Consider the following 17,882-nt stretch of genomic DNA (forward strand, 5'->3'; position numbering starts at 1 on the left):
AAAAAAAAAAAAAGAGAATCGATTCTGTCTAGAGAAGAATCAACCCTCCCTGTCTCACCACCACCCTCTTTCTCCCAACTTCCTTCGATCGAACGCCTTTCTAGGGTTTTTCCAGCCAAAATATATATATAGAGAGAGAGAGAGAGAACAAAACAAAAACTCACATACCTGTTTCATCCTGCGGCGAATCGATCTTCCAAAAGCCAGTTCTTCCATCGCCACGAGTCGCCTCCAGGCAGTGAAGATGTCCTTCGACACCGCCGGCTCCTGGGGTTCATCCTTCCTCGCGTCGGTCCCCCTCACTAGTGCCTACAAAACCTCCCTCTGCTGGTTCCGTCTCCAAGAAGGAGGACCCCTCTGTCGGTAACCCCCAACCCACGATCTCCTTTTGTTTCTTCTTTTTCTTTAAATTCTTTTACACTTCCTGTATTACCCCTCTAATCTCCCCTTATCCCTAGTTATCCTTCTTTTTACACTTCACTTCCAAGTATACCCCTACACCCACACGTGATATCCTTTGTGGTGTAAAGTGAACTTTAAATATTTACTATTTGGCCTCTTAAAAAAAAAAAAAAAAAAAAAAAGAGAACAAGTTATTTACCATTCTGCCATTGTTCCTTACACCTCCTTTATTTACTATTTTGCCATCATATTTGAGTGTAATCTTGCTTATCTCCACCATGGTAGCCAATAGTGAAGTTATTCAACAGCTGAACTCCCATAAGGGAGAAACTGATGCAAAATTGATGCTCTCACTACCGTTGTCACTTCCCTTAAGACAATGATGGAATCCATGCAAGTTTTTATTGATCGATTGGTGGCAGCATATAAAGGAAAGAGTCTCATTCAATCTGGGGATCCTTCCAACAACACTCTGCAGGATCAGTCACTACCACTACCACCACCGCCACCACATCATATTCCATTGGTGGACTGATTGATCAGGTGCAATGTGATGTTCTCCCTTTAAAAGTCTATCACATTTTTCTGGGGCACCCATGATTGTTCGACAAGAAAGCCAAGCACTGTGGATATGAGAATATATACTCCTTTCAGCATGGTGGCCTTGAGATGAAGTTTCTTCCAGCAAAGGATCTTCCCCCTCTCAAACTTAAGAGGACAACAGGTACTTTTCTTCTCAAGCGCATATACTCTAATGGAATTCTTAAACCTCATCCAAACTCGACGGAGTCGAGTTCTTTTCAGAGAAGAGTTGATGTAGATAAGGCTACACTTACCTGGTTGGACCATCATGACCGGCTGCGGAAGCCAAGAGCCAGGATGAACCAGTCCAACAAGCGTTGGAAGTAGATTAGTTTAATATTATGTCTTTTACTTTCTCATGTTTGCTTTGGGTAGGATAGTAGGAGATAGAGAAGTAGGGTTGCTTACACGTTTTAGTTTTAGAGTCTAAGTAGGAGTCTTGTTATTTTCTCCTTAAATACTTGAATATACCCAATGCTGAGGACAAAGTGAATTTATTCGAATGAGAATTAGTTGAATTTCACCAAAAAGAGAATTAGTTGAATTTGTGTTCAGTGTGACTCCCTCCCCCCCCCCCCCACTGCTACTCTGGTTTTTCCCTTCTCTAAGGCACTCCACATATTAGTTGCGGAAAAGAGGGAGGCAAAAGGGAGCTCCACCCTTCAGTCAGCTTTGTACTGACAGTGACGAATGGGAGCACGAATGCTATGGTTCTCTATTTTTCTACCCCTCCCCAGTAGCAGCAGCCATTAATCATTACCAGTGCTACTGCAACATCATACCTATTTTTCTTCTTCCCCCCCCCCCCACTGTTTTCCCCTTTTCTGGGCTTTCCAAGTGTTTTGGTGTTCTGGGCACCTAGACACATAAAGTAACTGGCTGCCTCAGTGTCTGGGCTGCTTGGTTGCCAAAGTGGTGTCACCAGAACAACCATAGTTATGATATTAACAGAAAGCTGGCATGCAAATTGCTTCCTTGATGAGATTTTACAGAAATAAATCTGTTAGAAATCTCTTCCACAAGGTATTCCAACTATATTCTTCTTTAAAATGTTCTAGAAACGGTCAACTTACTAAACTTAAATCTTCTTTTTTTCCCTCAGAAACTATGTTACCCAGATTCTACAGAAAATTTGCTAGCACTTGCTGAGTAAGGTAGACAAAGGAGGAGGTTTTTTTCCCATTTAGATGACATTATCATACTTCTTTCATCTGATGATGCCTGATCTAGCATTCTGTTTCCAAAAATATACAAATATAAACAAAAATTCAAGCTCTTTTTTTTTTAAACTTGGACTGTAATTGGGATTGAAGGGTTTTTCTATCCATAGAACCACATTTGTTTTTAACCATGAAAAGAATTAGCAAAGAGTAAATAATGATATTTCCCCTTGCATGGTTCAAGATCTCAGCGAGATCTCGCTATTAACTCGTTTTTTTGGCTTGGCGAGATGAGTGCATGCGATATATAATGGTCAAGATCTCAAGATCTTGGTGAATATCTCGGTCTCGATCGACTTGACACAAGACCAAGTCACATGGGGTATATACCTAATTTCGACCTAACTCAACATCTCATGGGGATTAAAGTATTGGTATCGGTCGCCGTATCGGTCGGCCAAAATTAAGCTACGTATCAGAGGATATCGTATCGTATCAGAGATACGCTAAAGATACACACATAAATGGATAGGAAACATTTTTTTAAACACTTTTGCATAAAGAATTTGTTAAAAAAAACTATTAATAACATGTATTATGCATAAACACTAAATTGAGGGTATTGCACTTAGAATTCAAGGTTTGTAGTTGTCCCATAAATGTAAAATCCTTGTTCCCAACCATGATTTCCACTTTAGCTAGAGAGAAATATGACTGGTAGCAACTTTGGAACAAAAACCCCTCAAAAAATCGTGTTTTTTTCTGAAAAATTACCCATCTTGGCCATTATATGACCGTAGCGCACTGTATCGGTACATACTGATACTCACCAATACTCACCGATATGTACCGATCGATACATACCGATACTCACCGATACATACTGAAACGAACATTTCACCTCGATTTTATATTTTCCATAAAGTTGTATCGGTGCATATCGTATCGTATTGATGTGTATCAGTGGTGTATTGATGCATATTGGTATGTATCGTAGGATATATATCGATACGAAAGGATTTTAAAAATTTCATATATCGTATCGGTGTGTATTGTATCGGTCGGTTAAATTTAAGATACGTATCGGTATCGGAGATATTTTAAACCATGATCTCACCCTACTATGAAGAAAAAAGTGAGCTTTTGGTGGTTTTTCTTGCCAAATCTCTCCTCTACAGTGTAGATTAACAACTTCAAAACTTGGAGATAGCCAGATAGGAGATTCTCACTTCATCAACCTTTAAACATCCTTTTATTTTCAAGAACAATTTTAGATAGGGAAATTTACAATGTGACCCCTTAGAGAATGCCACTATTATAAAGACACCCCCTGCATAATACCAAATTACGCTCACACCCCCTGCCGTCAGTCTCTGTTAAGTGAGGCTTTAAAATGTTGATTTTACCCTTTCTACTAAAACACATAACCTCAGCCTATTTTACAGTAACCCCTTAATACCCCTCATCTTCACCGAGCAAAACCCTTCTTCCCTTCTCCATCCCTTGCGCACATCGCCGCTGTTCTCCACTCCATTTGGGTTTAAGCAAGATAGTAGCAGCGGCAATATGGGCGTCGGGAGGGGTGTCTTCCTTCAAGAGCTTCAGGAGTGGAGGGAGGCCGCCCTCCACAACGATGATCTTCTTGTTGCATTCAGAACAGTCCACCTTCAAGAGCTTCAAAAACGATGCATACATTTACCCATCAAGTTTGCCCTGTTCTGGCGATGATGACAAGCCCAGCAGATGTTGCCTGGATCTCCCTAATCCGACTCACTTTTCTTCTCAGAGCTGATTTATAAGGTAACTTATCTTAGGCGACCCTAACCTTTAATTATCAACCCCCAAAATCTTCCCAGACCTGAGAATCAAGTGGGATACAAAACCTGCAGCTCCCTTTGTCCGCCATTCCATGATTTTAGAAATCAATAGTTGGTTCAAGTTTGAAGAAACCCAAGACTGAAATTAATGGGATCAAGTGAATCAATTCTCTTGTAGGAAACGTGATTGAGCTGTTGAGGCCGGCATGAACCGGTGAGGATGACAATCATTCTGGAATTTTCCACAAAAACGCCAAAACCTAATCCAACTCTCTAACACCAAAATCCAGTGGTCAATCCAAAACTCCATCCCCAGTGGGACGAGTCCCCAATCCAAGCCTCTTGTTTTGGCTACTTCAGCTATGGACTCTTTTTGATTTTTCAGTTTTGATTAAAACTTGCAAGTAATCTTTATTTCATACTATATAGTGATATTCACATTCATTCAGACAGGGAGAATGACTGATCAATCGCCGTTGCTCTGCTCTTCATGGTTTGGGGATGACAATGATGGAGGATATGAGGGTATGTGTTGGGGGTATATTAGGTAACTTATATATTCTATGAGGTTATTTTGGTATTTAACAAAAAATAAACCAGCTGAAGTCAGCACTTGAGGTATATTCTCTAACAGTGACTGACGGCAGGGGGTGTGAGTGTAATTTGGTATTATGCAGGGGTCTCTCTCTAATAGTGGCATTCTTTAGGGGGTGGCGCTGTAAATTTCCCTTTTAGATAAAAGTTATTTCTCAAAACCATTTTTCCATAGAAACATGGTCAATAGTTGTTTGTTTTTATTGGGGAATAGCCTAAGGTGAAGGGTCCAAAGACTACTTACCTAGGGTCCGAAGTTAGTACCATTTTTATTTTTAAAAAACTGAGGTTTTCACTGTGTTTAAAGGGCTTAAAATAGGATTATGACAAGTTTCAGGGGCTAAAAAGCCCATATGATCATTGAGACCAACCACCGAAATGATCAGCAAAAAATACCAGATCTCGGTATTTTGGCCCACAACCCAGGTCGATATTGAGATCTTAAACCTTGTCCCCTTGTCCTATGATGGACATGAAAGTAGATATCAAAAACTCTGTCAAATTTTTCATGCAATGCTTCAAACTCAGCATGGATAAATGAAGTTTCTATCCGTAAGATAATTATGTTTGAAAACTACATACAGATGTTCCAAGAATCAGCTGACAAAAGGATCAACCAATGTTAGATGGTGAGTACGGTTTATAAAACTCATGCCTTAGATCTTAATCAGTCAACTTCCTTTATTAGTGTTTTCATTTTCTTTTCTTTTTTCTTTTTTTTTTTTACCCCCTATGCAACATCACCTACTTTTGAATTAGGCTCAAATTTCTTGAAAAGAACAGCCTTCCAACGCAACCAACACCCACAAACACATGGGCAGATCATTACTTGGAATTTATTTGTTTGCACCAACCATAGAGACACAGTGCAAGTTTGTTGATAATAATGAGTCTAACTAACATTGAGGGAGGAATGCAGACTTCATAAAAATTTTAAACAAAACCAGGAGAAATGAAAGCCGTGTATATCTTACTTCAAGTAATCTCTACCATCATATCCACCAACTGCATAAATCACACCATTAAGCTCTGCGGCAGCAGGAGCAAATCGCTGCAATGATAAAAGGGGGAAATAACACAGTAGACCCAACACAAATCAATTTTCCGTCAGAACAAAATTTCTACTAAAGAGCCTCCCAAAAGTTGACAGGGCTAAGCATTCACTGAAATAATAAAGCATACTACAGATTCTAGAAAAGATAATTATAACTCAGAAACCGCAGAAGGGTAATAATCCAGTAATAAAATCTTAGCAATTGCATATAATTTTAAACCCACCTATACTCATACAGATGACCCAAATGGTTCACATAGCTTAGTTGAGTTGAGTGGCAGGATTATCATGCCCACACATAAAGTAAGAGACCACTAGCAGAAACTAGAAAGGCACAACTACATGTATGGATGAATTTTGATGGTAGCAATATCTACAACGTGAAAGTGTTCTCCAGGTAACCTAAAGAAGCCAATGACTCTAATCATTAGATACATCAGAGATAAAAGAACTTTGCACCATTCTTTTGGATGTTTAAAAATCAGAATCTAAGTATGCTAGTCGCGCACAATTCTCATTTCATTGTTCTAAATTATGTGCTTTTATATCACAAGGACATAAAAGAAAGCAATCATATATAGCAGTGGTGTGGTTGAGTACAGGCTAAGCAATGCATTTTTTTTCACAATTAAATTAAAGGAAACTATTTAGAGAAGACCAGAGACAGCTAATTAGTGCTCAGAAACAGCATCTATACAACATACGGTGTGTCTATCAGGACATTCTTCCAACAGCACATTGCAGAGCATGCTCTGGATGCAAGAAATTTCAAAGTTAACAGGGTTCTTATGCTTCCATAAACACAGTAAAGATAAGGAAAACTTCAAGCCAAAACTTGCAAAAAAGGGTTTGTGACTCAATTAGCAATAGCATATTTTAAGATACATGTTCTTTTGTCTCCTCAAGCTCATGTTTAAGATAGGGTCAAGATATTGTTTGGACACATTTGTAATAATGACGGTATTGTGCAGGAAATGTAACCCAGGGTAAACTGTACGGTTTATTTTATGTTTGTAGGCTGTTCTGCACTTCTGCATCTCAATTTTCCCTGTGGAGAAAGCATGCCTCCAGAGGCAGACCACAATTAGGTAGCTGTAGGTGATAAAATATCCAACGTCACAGGATGCCCAGTCAGAATAAGAAACCACACCTAGACATTAACAAAGAAACAAAAATACGAAAGCGGAGCCAAAAGATAATAAAAATGGAGTCCAACTCTGTGACCACCAAATGCAGTCCCCAATTACATCATCATCAAGAAGTTTACCTTCCCATGGTTCTAGATCATTTTTGGGCTTAGCTAACAGAGAACCCACTTCTTCCCTAGTCAAGGACAACAAAACATCAATATGTCTTTGGATTTGACTCCCCTTCCCCACCCCACCAGCCCCCACCCCCCCAAACAAAAAAAAAAAGAGAGAGAACCACAAATCTAGACAACTACTAGGATGAAACATCAATATTTGAATATTTTCAAATCCGACAGGCACATCCACATTTCTCTTGATTTGAACACGTATAAAACAACAAGGCATACTCCAAAAACTCTACAAGACTTGAAATGCATAAGGAAAACAGAATGATATTGTTGGTTCTCCATAATGACAATTCCAGCCAAAACCTAATAAGACTCAAAACAAAGTATTCAGTCAAGGATATAAATAAGATCTATGGAATTGGAAGCAACTGTGATTTTATCCACTAAACTATTGGTCAAAAGCATAAAAGATAATAAGGTCCAAAAATCAATAATGACTGGGGAAAAAAAATATTAAAAGAGACGCCTTGCCTTACATTTGAATTTTCCACACTTGTAAATACTAAACAACAATATGTTGGGCAATACTGGAAAGTTTCAAGTACTAAATAATAAGCGATCTCGAGTGACAAAATGCTGATTTACATTTATGGCTCAGTTCAGGTACAAATCAAATCAATCAGGCAGGTAAGCTTAGTATCAGAAAAGCAATTGAATCTGATTCATTAGAAACACCAATTGAAAAGAACAAAAAGAGAGTGGATGACGATCCACATCAAACTTGAAATCATTTAGGATGTCTTTGGTTCTCCAGAGAATGGGAGACTGAAAATTTCACCTTTTACCACTTTACTGCACTGTTTTTGTGATCCAGTTGTTTCAGAAAGTGAGTCTCAGGAATAGTGTCTTTCCCACAGGCTCATTCTTCCGAAAGAGAGGTTGAAGTATCTAAGAATCTAATCAAAACGGTCAGGCTTTTGTGAGAGTAAACCTTTAAAAAAGGGGTCCCTGATGAGTTCTAGATAAATCAAGTAAGATTTAAAGAACAGTAACCACAGGACAGAATCACAGTATCCTAGGATTAGGAAACAATAGGGTAGAATAGAGAACAGTCAATAACCCAATAAACATCCAGCCAACGGGGCTTAAAATCTAGTCAAATGCTGGTCAAATCCTTCTGTAGGAGTGTCTAAAATATAAAGTGAATCTAACGGTTAGATGGGGAGTAACAAGGGTGGACAGAAAAAGAAACTAAGATGAACAAAATAGTCAGTAAGAGAAACGTGAACAACTTCCAATCAGCAACCTCAGCAAACTCCAAACTCAGATCGATAGAAGGTATGTAGTAAGGAATATACTCACCAAAGTTGAGCCTAAACAGAGGGTTGAGGGTACCGTTATAGCAGCATCAATTGGAAAAACAAAACAGAAGGATAACCAGAAACGTAGTCTGATGTACCTGAGTAGATCCGACAGCAAAAGTTGAACCAATACAGAAAACTTCTCTTAGCAGTAGTATGGGAGGGCGATGCCCATCTTCAGTCTTCAAACAGCAGACGTAATGTCAGTGAAAATCTCCCACGACAGCAGGGACATGCCCAGGGAAAATAAAGGAATAAAGAAGAAGAAAGAAGGGTAGGGTAGGGTAGGGTAGGGGAGGTATGGCTTAGCTTCACCACCAAAGACTATGGGAGCTTCAGCACTACCCAACCTAGAATTCACCATTTAGGATTGCTGGCTGTTCACCACAGTAGCATGCATCCGTAGAGAACAAGAAATACCATCAGCCAAAATTGTGGGATGGCCTCCCAACTCTTGTATTTATAAAATTGAAAGCTTGTAGTGTAAGAATGGTAAGGCTTAGCTACTAAGTATTTACAATTTAACAAAATAGTAACTTCCTAGAAGATCTAGTTGCTATAACCAAAAAGGAAAGAGAAATAGCATCAAAATTAAAACCCCTATTTTGCTAATGACTTGGCAACTAAAACTATTACAAAGATCAAAACTATAATACTATTGACCACTTAGTAGATATCCTCCAAGCAAGGCAGCAACATGGGGCCCACAAAAGCTGTCAACAGTCTCCACCAATGTAGTAGACTGATGGCCACAGTATGGGACAGATTATGGGCTTATTATGAGCTCAAGTTATAACCAGGATATGGGCCTGAACACAACTTAAACCGATGGACAGAACAGGGGCTTGGCTGGGCTCTGGTTATAACTTAAACCAATGGGACTAATTAGGGGCTTAGTTGTGCTGGCCTTTCTTCCCCCCTACGCTGGTACTGTTGGAGCTTTACATCAGAGCCACTTGTTGCACTTTCTTAGCAGACATATATCAGCTTCAGCGCAGGGCAATGTGTCATTTCTTCCATTTCACTTGACTCATGGCGTCAAGGCATACCAAGGCATTGGAGGGCTGCCTAAGAGCTTAGGCAACAAGTCTCAAATTAAGGCAAAAAAGGCGACCAAATGTTATTTTCCCTCTTTTCTAACATTATGTAGTATACTACATATACCTTGTATTGTCAAAAATCAACATTAATCCATATAAAGTCATAAAAAATCAACATTAAGCCACATCAAATCATAAAAAATCAACATTAAGCCACATCAAATCATAAAAAATCAACATTAAGTCATATCAAGTCATCAAAAATCAACACTTAGAGAAATGTTTTTGTTCTATAATAAATATGACCAGTCAAATGATTTTATTTTTACATGAGACACTTTGTACTATTTAGAGCACAAAACCAGTTTTCTAACAAGTCTAAGATTTACTAAAATTTGACTTTTAATGACAAAGTTATGTTCCGGTCAAACTTATTTTAAAATGCATGAATGTTGTTAAAATCATCTAAATGGAAATAATTTCATAGCTATCAAAACAAAAGATTATTTTACAGGACTTTTGATTTTGAATAATGTTTTACCATGATAATATTTATAAAATTTTCAGAATTGATAAAAAAAACCCTAGCATTTAAAAGTTGAAAATCACCCGTATAACCAAAAATTCAGTTTTCTTAGACTGGGAGGTTAACTTTTTATCATTTTAGAATTTGATTTCTAAACTATTTTATTGGATTCAAATTGGGGGTATTTGCTCATTTATGAATAATATCTTAAGTAAACATTTACTTAAATGATATTGACATAAATAAGTACCAAACCAAAAGGCGGCATGCAATGCACTAAGGCGACAATCTCCCAGGCCCAGGCAAACCACCTGGATACCAAGACACCTTACTATGCTCCCCCACACTCATGGTTTAAAGCATCTCTGATACCAATACGTATCTTAAATTTAGCCGACCGATACGGCGATCGATACTTTCATCCTTGATCTTTAGCATAACTTCGTGTATCTCCGATACAATACGATACCCTCTGAGACGTATCTTAAATTTAGCCCACCGATACGACGACCGATACCGATACTGATACTTTAATCCTTGGGCCACACTCTCTAGACAACCAACCTTAGGGCATTAATGGTGTATCCAAGGTCATAGCAATAACATAGAGCAAGATTAGCATTAAAACCACATTAAAAATTATGAAAACTGTTACAAAACTAATAATAAAACCAATTTTATTCTCTTGCTGGTACAATTCACAACTAAGGAAGCATGTCTAGGAAGAAAGAATTCAGTCCAGAACATTTCTATCACTGCAGCACTTGGCATTAGGTTTAATAATTTAGGTCATGGTCAATAAGACAACTGTAAACCCATCCCTTCAACTCTTTCATACTATTATTTCAACACCATCATGTGTGCTAGTATGTCTAAAAGCAAAAAGTAGGAAGAAAAAACACTTTGTCAAGATATATTTAGGCCATTTTGCCATCCATTATTATAAACTTAAAAAATGAAAGAAATATTCAGGTAATGTAATCTTGGATACATAGCTCAAATAACCAGAAAAAGGTACCTTCTGTAGCATTGATCGAGTAGGGACCCATCGTCCTAGTGCAGGGTCAAACATTTCCACTTCCCAGAAACATTCATCTCCGTTCCCCCCACCAATTGCAAATATTTTGTTGTCCAAAGTAGCACCAGCTAGACTTCCTTTCCTCTCGATCAATGGAGGACAGGAAGTCCATTCATTACTCATCGGGTCGTACCGTTCAACTTCACACAAGTAGGATAGTACTGTTAATGTCTCAAGGATAAACAAAGTTATACAAGAGTGAAAAGAACCAAGAAAAGAGCAATAATTCTTACCGGTGTCATACCAAGAAGAACCATTCCCACCACCAAAAATATAAAGGTGGCCATTGAGTGTTGCTGCTGAGGCATATGAACGGACTGAGTTCATCGGCTTAAGAGACCTCATTACATCCCGGGATGGCGAATAGGAATCCAATTCTGCTAACCAAGACACTCCATTATATCCTCCCACTACTAGTATTGACTCATCAGCATTGGAACATACTTCAACTGGCTCAGTAATTGGTTGACTATCAGATGAACCTTCTGAACGTTCGTCAAAGCTTCCATTCGAAGGACCGAACTTCAATTCCAGCTTCTTAACACGGTCATTCAATTGTTGAATATGCATCTCAGACTCAACCTGAGATGAACAGGTTCATTCATAAGTGATGTAGGAAAGCGCAAGTTGTTGAAGATTTAGGGCTGTAATAATGGAAGGAGATGGTAGAAAAAACCATAGTTATCAATGCAGGAAGGTGACCAAACCAATGGAGGATGGTCAAAAATCAAGGCGACACCAACAAGGTGATGCCTTGTCGCCTAGGCGACCAAGGCACCAGGCCAGGCTGAGCCGCCTTATCGCATAGGCGACCCTTGATCACTATGGAAAAAATAAAAGGTTTCATTTCATGGGAGTACTAATTATTAGGTATGCAACTCCAGCAGAGTTCAGGCTCAACTTTGAACCAAATTAGGCTGGGTACCCAGGGTCAGCCTCATTATAGGTAAAAATCATTAATTTCACAACCCTGGGCCACTCGAGTTGCACCCCAACTAGTGATCATTGTTGGATCTTGGATCTTCAAATTGAGATTTATTATAGGTTATAAATAGGGTTTGGGAAAGGCTTCGGAATAAAATTCTTGTACCCGGAAAAATCTAAGTTGAGTTCAGTATAAGATCTTAGGGAAAGAAACAAATCAATTTCAATATAGTGGGAAATGATAATGAAAAAAATAAAAAATTTGGGTGGGATTCTAGCAAAAAAACTATAAGAATCCATTCCATCACTGTCAGCTATACCAGCAGTGGCCATGGTTGCACCCAAACTTTATGGTCATCTCTTTTGATTTCATCCTCTATTAATAGTGTCCAATTTGGGCATAGTAGGATTTTCACACGTGTTAAAATACTCGACTTGACTCAGCCTCATCCCAACTAAACAGGTTGGCTACATGGATCATATTTCTGGATATGTTAAAATAATGGTTTCAAAATTAAGCAAGTGAGTTCCTCTGGGAAAAAATTGTAGAAATGAAATTGAAGAAAACAAGGGAAAGATTCCTATACATGTCAGACCATATGGTTGATGTGAGTCACCAAATTTCAGATGCAGCCAATTTAAAGATACCATGAATATGTAACTAACTTTATACCAGTGTTCTGTGAACCACCCTGGGCAGTTGAAACACTGAAACTAATCACCTGGCCACTAAAATGGATGGGTCAATTTGACTTGTTGATAATCTATCAGACCTACATTATAACAGTGTTCTGTGATCCACCCTGGGCAGTTAAAACACTTGAACAGATCATCTGGCAACAAATATGGATGGGTCAATTCGACTTGATAATCTATCAAACCCTGACAGTTGAACTGCCAACCATGACAGTTGAACCATCAAACTAGATGTACATAATATAATATGTATCACTAGAAGTAAAAACTTTTAGCAAGTCAACTAAAACTACATATATGAATTAAATACAGCATGTTACCATAAATATAAAAATCAGATTTAACCCAAAAAAGTATGACTTGTCAAAAATTGTTGAAGAACATAGACAGCATCAAGGTATGGTAGCAACAAACCCACCCTTGTATATGGAACCTTATCCCACCAGTTTGGTCTGATGGCTTCCAGGTAAATGCCATAAGATGCCCTCTGCCTGTGTATAGTAGGCTGGTCGACAACCATCCAAAGCACTATCGGTATCTAGTCAGCCCCAAAAAATAAAACTAGTGGTCTAAGCCCTGTCCTGACCCATATGGTTAAATGTTTATGAAATCCCTAATCGTTTTTCAATGCAAACCCATTGGTCAATCAACAAACCACCCGACACTCCACAGCTAAACCATCAAATAAGGACAGTCCAACCATTTTACAATCCGTATCTACAAAAAAACATTAAAAAATATTAAAGGATCAAATTTACAACAACAACAATAAACTCAGCCTTATCCCAACTTAATGGGATCGGCTACATGGATCCAAATATATATACATATATATATATATATATAGAGAGAGAGAGAGAGAGAGAAAGAGAGAAAAGAGAAACAGCCCAACGAGTCAGAAGATGTCAACTAAGTGGGGTTGGCAATGTTTATCCTAGAGCACCAATAGGCTCTATCTAAAGTCATACTTGGGACAAGGCCTATACTAGGCATGTCATTTTTCACCACTTCGCCTATAGTCCTTTTAGGCCTGCCCCAAGCTCTTTTAACTCCTTCCAACTGTATAAGATCACTCCTCCTTACTAAGGCATCCTCAGGCCTCCTCTAGACATGGCCATACCACCTCAGACGAAATTCACGAAGCTTGTCGTTGATCGGACAACTCCCAAATCAGCTCTAATATACTCATTCCTTACTTTATCCTTCATAGTTTTGCCGTATATCCATCTTAACATCCTCATCTCAGCTACACTTAGCTTTTTCTTAACTGCCCAACATTCCATCCCATATATCATGGCTGGGCAAATAATAGCCCTATAGAATTTTCCCTCAAGCTTTAAAGGGATACGCCAGTCACATAGAACTCCAGATCACCTCTCCACTTCATCCATCCCACTTTAATTCTTTGGGAAATATCATCTCTATTTCACCATCTTTACTTATTATTGACTCAGAAATCTAAAATAGTCACTTTGTGAAATCTCCGTCTCCTTGATTTTCATCATTTCATTATCCATCGTAGAGCGGCTGAAATTACACCTCATATACTCCATCTTCGATCTACTAATCTTAAAACCTTTTGTTTCCAAGGTAGATCTCCATAACTCCAACTTAGTGTTGATCCCTGCTCTAGTCTCATCACTAAAACGATGTCATTGGCGAAGAGCATACATCAAGGGACCTCATCCAGAATGCTCCTGGATAACTCATCTATAATAAGCGCAAATAGATAGGGGCTTAAAGCCGATCCTTGATGCAACCCAATCGTAATTGGGACTTCCTTGCCTTGACCTCCCACAGATCTCACGATAGTCACTACACCCTCATACATGTCTTTAATTATCTCCACATAGTACTCGACACCTCTTTTTCTACTAGTGCATGCCAGATCAGATTTGTAGAAACTCTGCCATATGCTTTTTCTAGGTCAATAAAGACTATGTGGAGATCTTTCTTGTAGGCTTTATAACTTTCCATGAGCCTCCTCAATAGGTAGAAAACCTCTGTCGTGGATCTACCTGGCATAAATCAAAATTGGTTCTCTAAGATCTTGGTTTCTCTTATCAAGCAGGCTTCAATAAGCAGAAATACTATAAATCCCCCATGCCTTGACAAGTGGAAAAGCCCAAAGATATGCTCTGATAAAATTAAATGCTTTTGGCATGGTTCCATGTTAATAAATGCTCCTTTATTCAATTAAAAAGGTTCAGCTAGAAGGCAAAGGACACTCACAGCTCCAGCAGAAAAGATGAGAGAAACAACCAAAACAAAAGGTAATCAAGTATATAATCCGAAATAATATATCTGTATACTGACAATAAATTCAATTAAAAAGGTTTAGCTAGAAGGCAAAGGACACTCACAGCTCTGGCAGAAAAGATGAGAGAAACAACTAAAACAAAAGGTAATCAAGTATATAATCCGAAATAATATAGAGGGGGTCATATGGATGGGTTTCTTCATAGGCCACTAGATCTGACATGTGACCGATCTTCAGAATTTTGGTGTATCCAACAATTGGAGTGACCAACAGAAACCATTTGGCAGAAACAAATTGGTTAAACGTGTGTCCCCTTTTTCTGTTTCTTCTTTTTATGGTTTTCTACTTCCTTTTATCAAAATATTTCCTGGAGTAAGATCAGCTGCGCAATAATACCCAGGAAATCAAGTACAATCCTGCAAAAGTTCAGACACTATAAGCAACAGAATCACACTGCAGCTAGTATAGAGTGAGCTCACTGTGTGCATGTCCCATCCAGCGGCAACGAATAGCCAACAAGCCCTTCCGGACTACAACACGTGTAGAGCCCAATAGGCATTTGAGACATGACATTCGTGACATGCCACCTCATGGGAAACCCATTGAGACAATGTGTAGCCAAAAGCCTCACAGCACAAGATTAAGCCCAATATGCCCATGGGAAGTGATAAGGAATGACTCGAACTCAAAAGGTGGACCATGGGGCAAGGCATAGCCAGAAACACTAAACTCCTTGAAGCATTCACAATTTTTTGGGATACTTCATCGGTAAAATTACAGAAAGGACAGGTGTAGTCTGCTCCCTAAACTCCAAGCTGTTACCAAAAACTGGGTCCAAGTACTGATAAATTTGACCAACTTATTCAAAATCATCCAATTAAGATCTCAAAACTCACAAGAAAACTGACCAGATGAAGGAACCTCTCTTCCCCATTCAAAAAAAGATCTTGTAATGCAACTCCGGTTCCAAAACCCCAAATTAGAGTTGCTATAGGCCCACAAATGAGAAGTTTGAGTGCGTTGTGGTAATTTCATAAATATTAGGAAAAGTTTAGGACTCGTTTGGAAATAAAACAGAACTTAGAAGTATAACTGAATCATAAATAAGTATAAAAGGGAAGGAACAATCTGGTATCTAGAATGGTCTAAGGAATAAAATAGAACAAAAGTAGAAACAGAGGAATTTTAAGTAATTAAGGACAACATTGCCTCTTTCCTCTTATTCTCATCTTCCTGCTCTCATCTTTCCACGTCTTCCTTCCCCTTCTTTCTTTTGGGTCTTCGTCTATTTTGTTTTGTACAGATCCATGTAGTGGACCACATTAAGTTGGGATAAAGCTGAGTTTGTTGTTTGTTGTTATTATCCTAATTTGTAATTATCCAAACTAGTCATCTTCTACCTTTCATTAGAACAAAAGCAAAGGTAAATCAAACTGGTTACAAGTGAGATCTTACCCAAATCAAGTCCAATCCACGTGAAATTTTAAAATGAAATTTCTAACCCCCAACCCTCTTGAAATCAATCATCAACGGTCCCAAACAAAGTACCAGAAATAAGTTGAAGTTTGTTGAAACCAGGCTGGGCACAACTGTCAAAACCAGTCACAACGACGGGTTCAGTTCTCAACTCTGGGAGATACTTATGGCTTCAATTTGTACATACTTAGCCCCTAGGTAGTGATCTATAGCCCAGATTTTTCGGACAGAAAGATGGAGTATCGAGAGCTTCGTGAATTTGTGGTAAGTGCATCTCTTTAAAGCTTAAGGTAAAATTTCATAGGACTGTTGTGCGAGCAACTATGATGTATGGGGCAGAGTGTTGAGCAGTTAAGAAGTATCATATAGAAAACTATGTGTAGCTGAGATGAGAATGTTTAGATGGATGTGCGGCAAAACTAAAAAGGATAAAACAAGTGATGAGCATATTAGAGCTGATTTGGGGGTTACACCGATCAACTACAAGCTTGGTGAATGTCGTTTGAGGTGGTATGGCCATGTTTAAAGGAGGCCTGAGGACGTCACAGTAAGAAGGAGTGATCTGATTCAGATTGAATGAGATAAAAGAGCTAGGGGCAAGCCTAAAATGACCACAAACAAAGTGGTGATGAATGACGCGCATAGTCTCACTCTTGTCCCAAGTATGACCTTGGATAGAGCCTATTGGGGGGCAAGGATCCATGTAGCCAACCCCATGTGTAGTTATGATTCTCCTAACATGTTGGGCTGTGCCTCTTTCTTATTACTATCAGCTTTCTACTCTCACATTTCTCCCCTCATCTCTCAACTTTGCTTCTCTTTTGTTTGGACTTTTTTCCTATTTTGTATTGTTGGACCCATGTAGCGGACCCCATTAAGTTGGGATAAAGCTGAGATTGTTGTTTAAAGATGAAATACCAAGAGAGATCAAACTCTCTCTTGCTGGTTACAACGGTCACTAGAACAATGTATTGCCCACCAGTGAAAAGGAGAGCAATAATTGAATAAAAGAAAGAAAAACAAAGAATAAGTGTAACATCCCGGCCCCATTAACCTTGGCACAATATTGCCCTCTATGGCCCATGAGCCTCAAGGCTTTAAAACGCGTTGTACCATATTAAGGAGGCTAGAGATTACTGATGAGCACAATAATGTGTGAAATTTTAGGGATATAAGTATACATTTTGCCCCCACTTTGGATAGTACTACTTCTGTTTTTCTTTTTTCCTTTTTTTTAGTTTCCAAGTCAACAAGAGAAAGTGCTTAAAGTGAATCAAGAACCGGTCCAAACTTGAACTAACTTGTCCAAAGGTGGGACCCACTCATTGATACCACATCCTCTCTCCTACAAAATCCTGAAGATTATTCTCTCTCCTTGCCACCTCACAAGATCTTGAAGATGCTATGCAAAGATTCATTTCTGATTTAGTCAAGATTGCAAGATATTGGTTAATATTGCAGGGAAAGAATATAATTTGTTAATTTTGGAAACAGATTCTCTCTTTTCTCACACAATATCTCAGAGAATGAGGATTTTTACCAATATTTAATTTAATTTTATTTTCTTTCTTTTCTTAAAGAAGACTTGTAGAAGGAAGGAGGCAAGACCAAAGCCCTATAAAAGCCCCTTCCTCCCCCCTCCTAAAAGGATTAT

General features: G+C 38.6%; 1 protein-coding gene across 3 annotated transcripts in view; it reads right to left on the reverse strand.

Moving 5' to 3' along the window:
• LOC122064653 (kelch-like protein 36) overlaps positions 1–17,882 on the reverse strand; it is a 44,968-nt gene that overhangs the window by 7,081 nt on the left and 20,005 nt on the right. For 2 of the 3 annotated variants that reach the window (XM_042628409.1, XM_042628408.1), the window contains exons 6-8: positions 11,106–11,454; positions 10,813–11,012; positions 5,530–5,606 (exon numbers count right to left, since the gene is read on the reverse strand). In XM_042628409.1, coding sequence (XP_042484343.1) covers positions 5,530–5,606; positions 10,813–11,012; positions 11,106–11,454 — 626 coding nt within the window. Of the gene's footprint in view, positions 1–5,529; positions 5,607–7,082; positions 8,411–10,812; positions 11,013–11,105; positions 11,455–17,882 lie in introns of those variants that run through there. The other variant, XM_042628410.1, reaches the window with a different exon arrangement.

The sequence above is a fragment of the Macadamia integrifolia genome, unplaced genomic scaffold (genome assembly GCF_013358625.1).
Source record: "Macadamia integrifolia cultivar HAES 741 unplaced genomic scaffold, SCU_Mint_v3 scaffold1703, whole genome shotgun sequence".
In the NCBI taxonomy this organism is placed as follows: domain Eukaryota; kingdom Viridiplantae; phylum Streptophyta; class Magnoliopsida; order Proteales; family Proteaceae; genus Macadamia; species Macadamia integrifolia.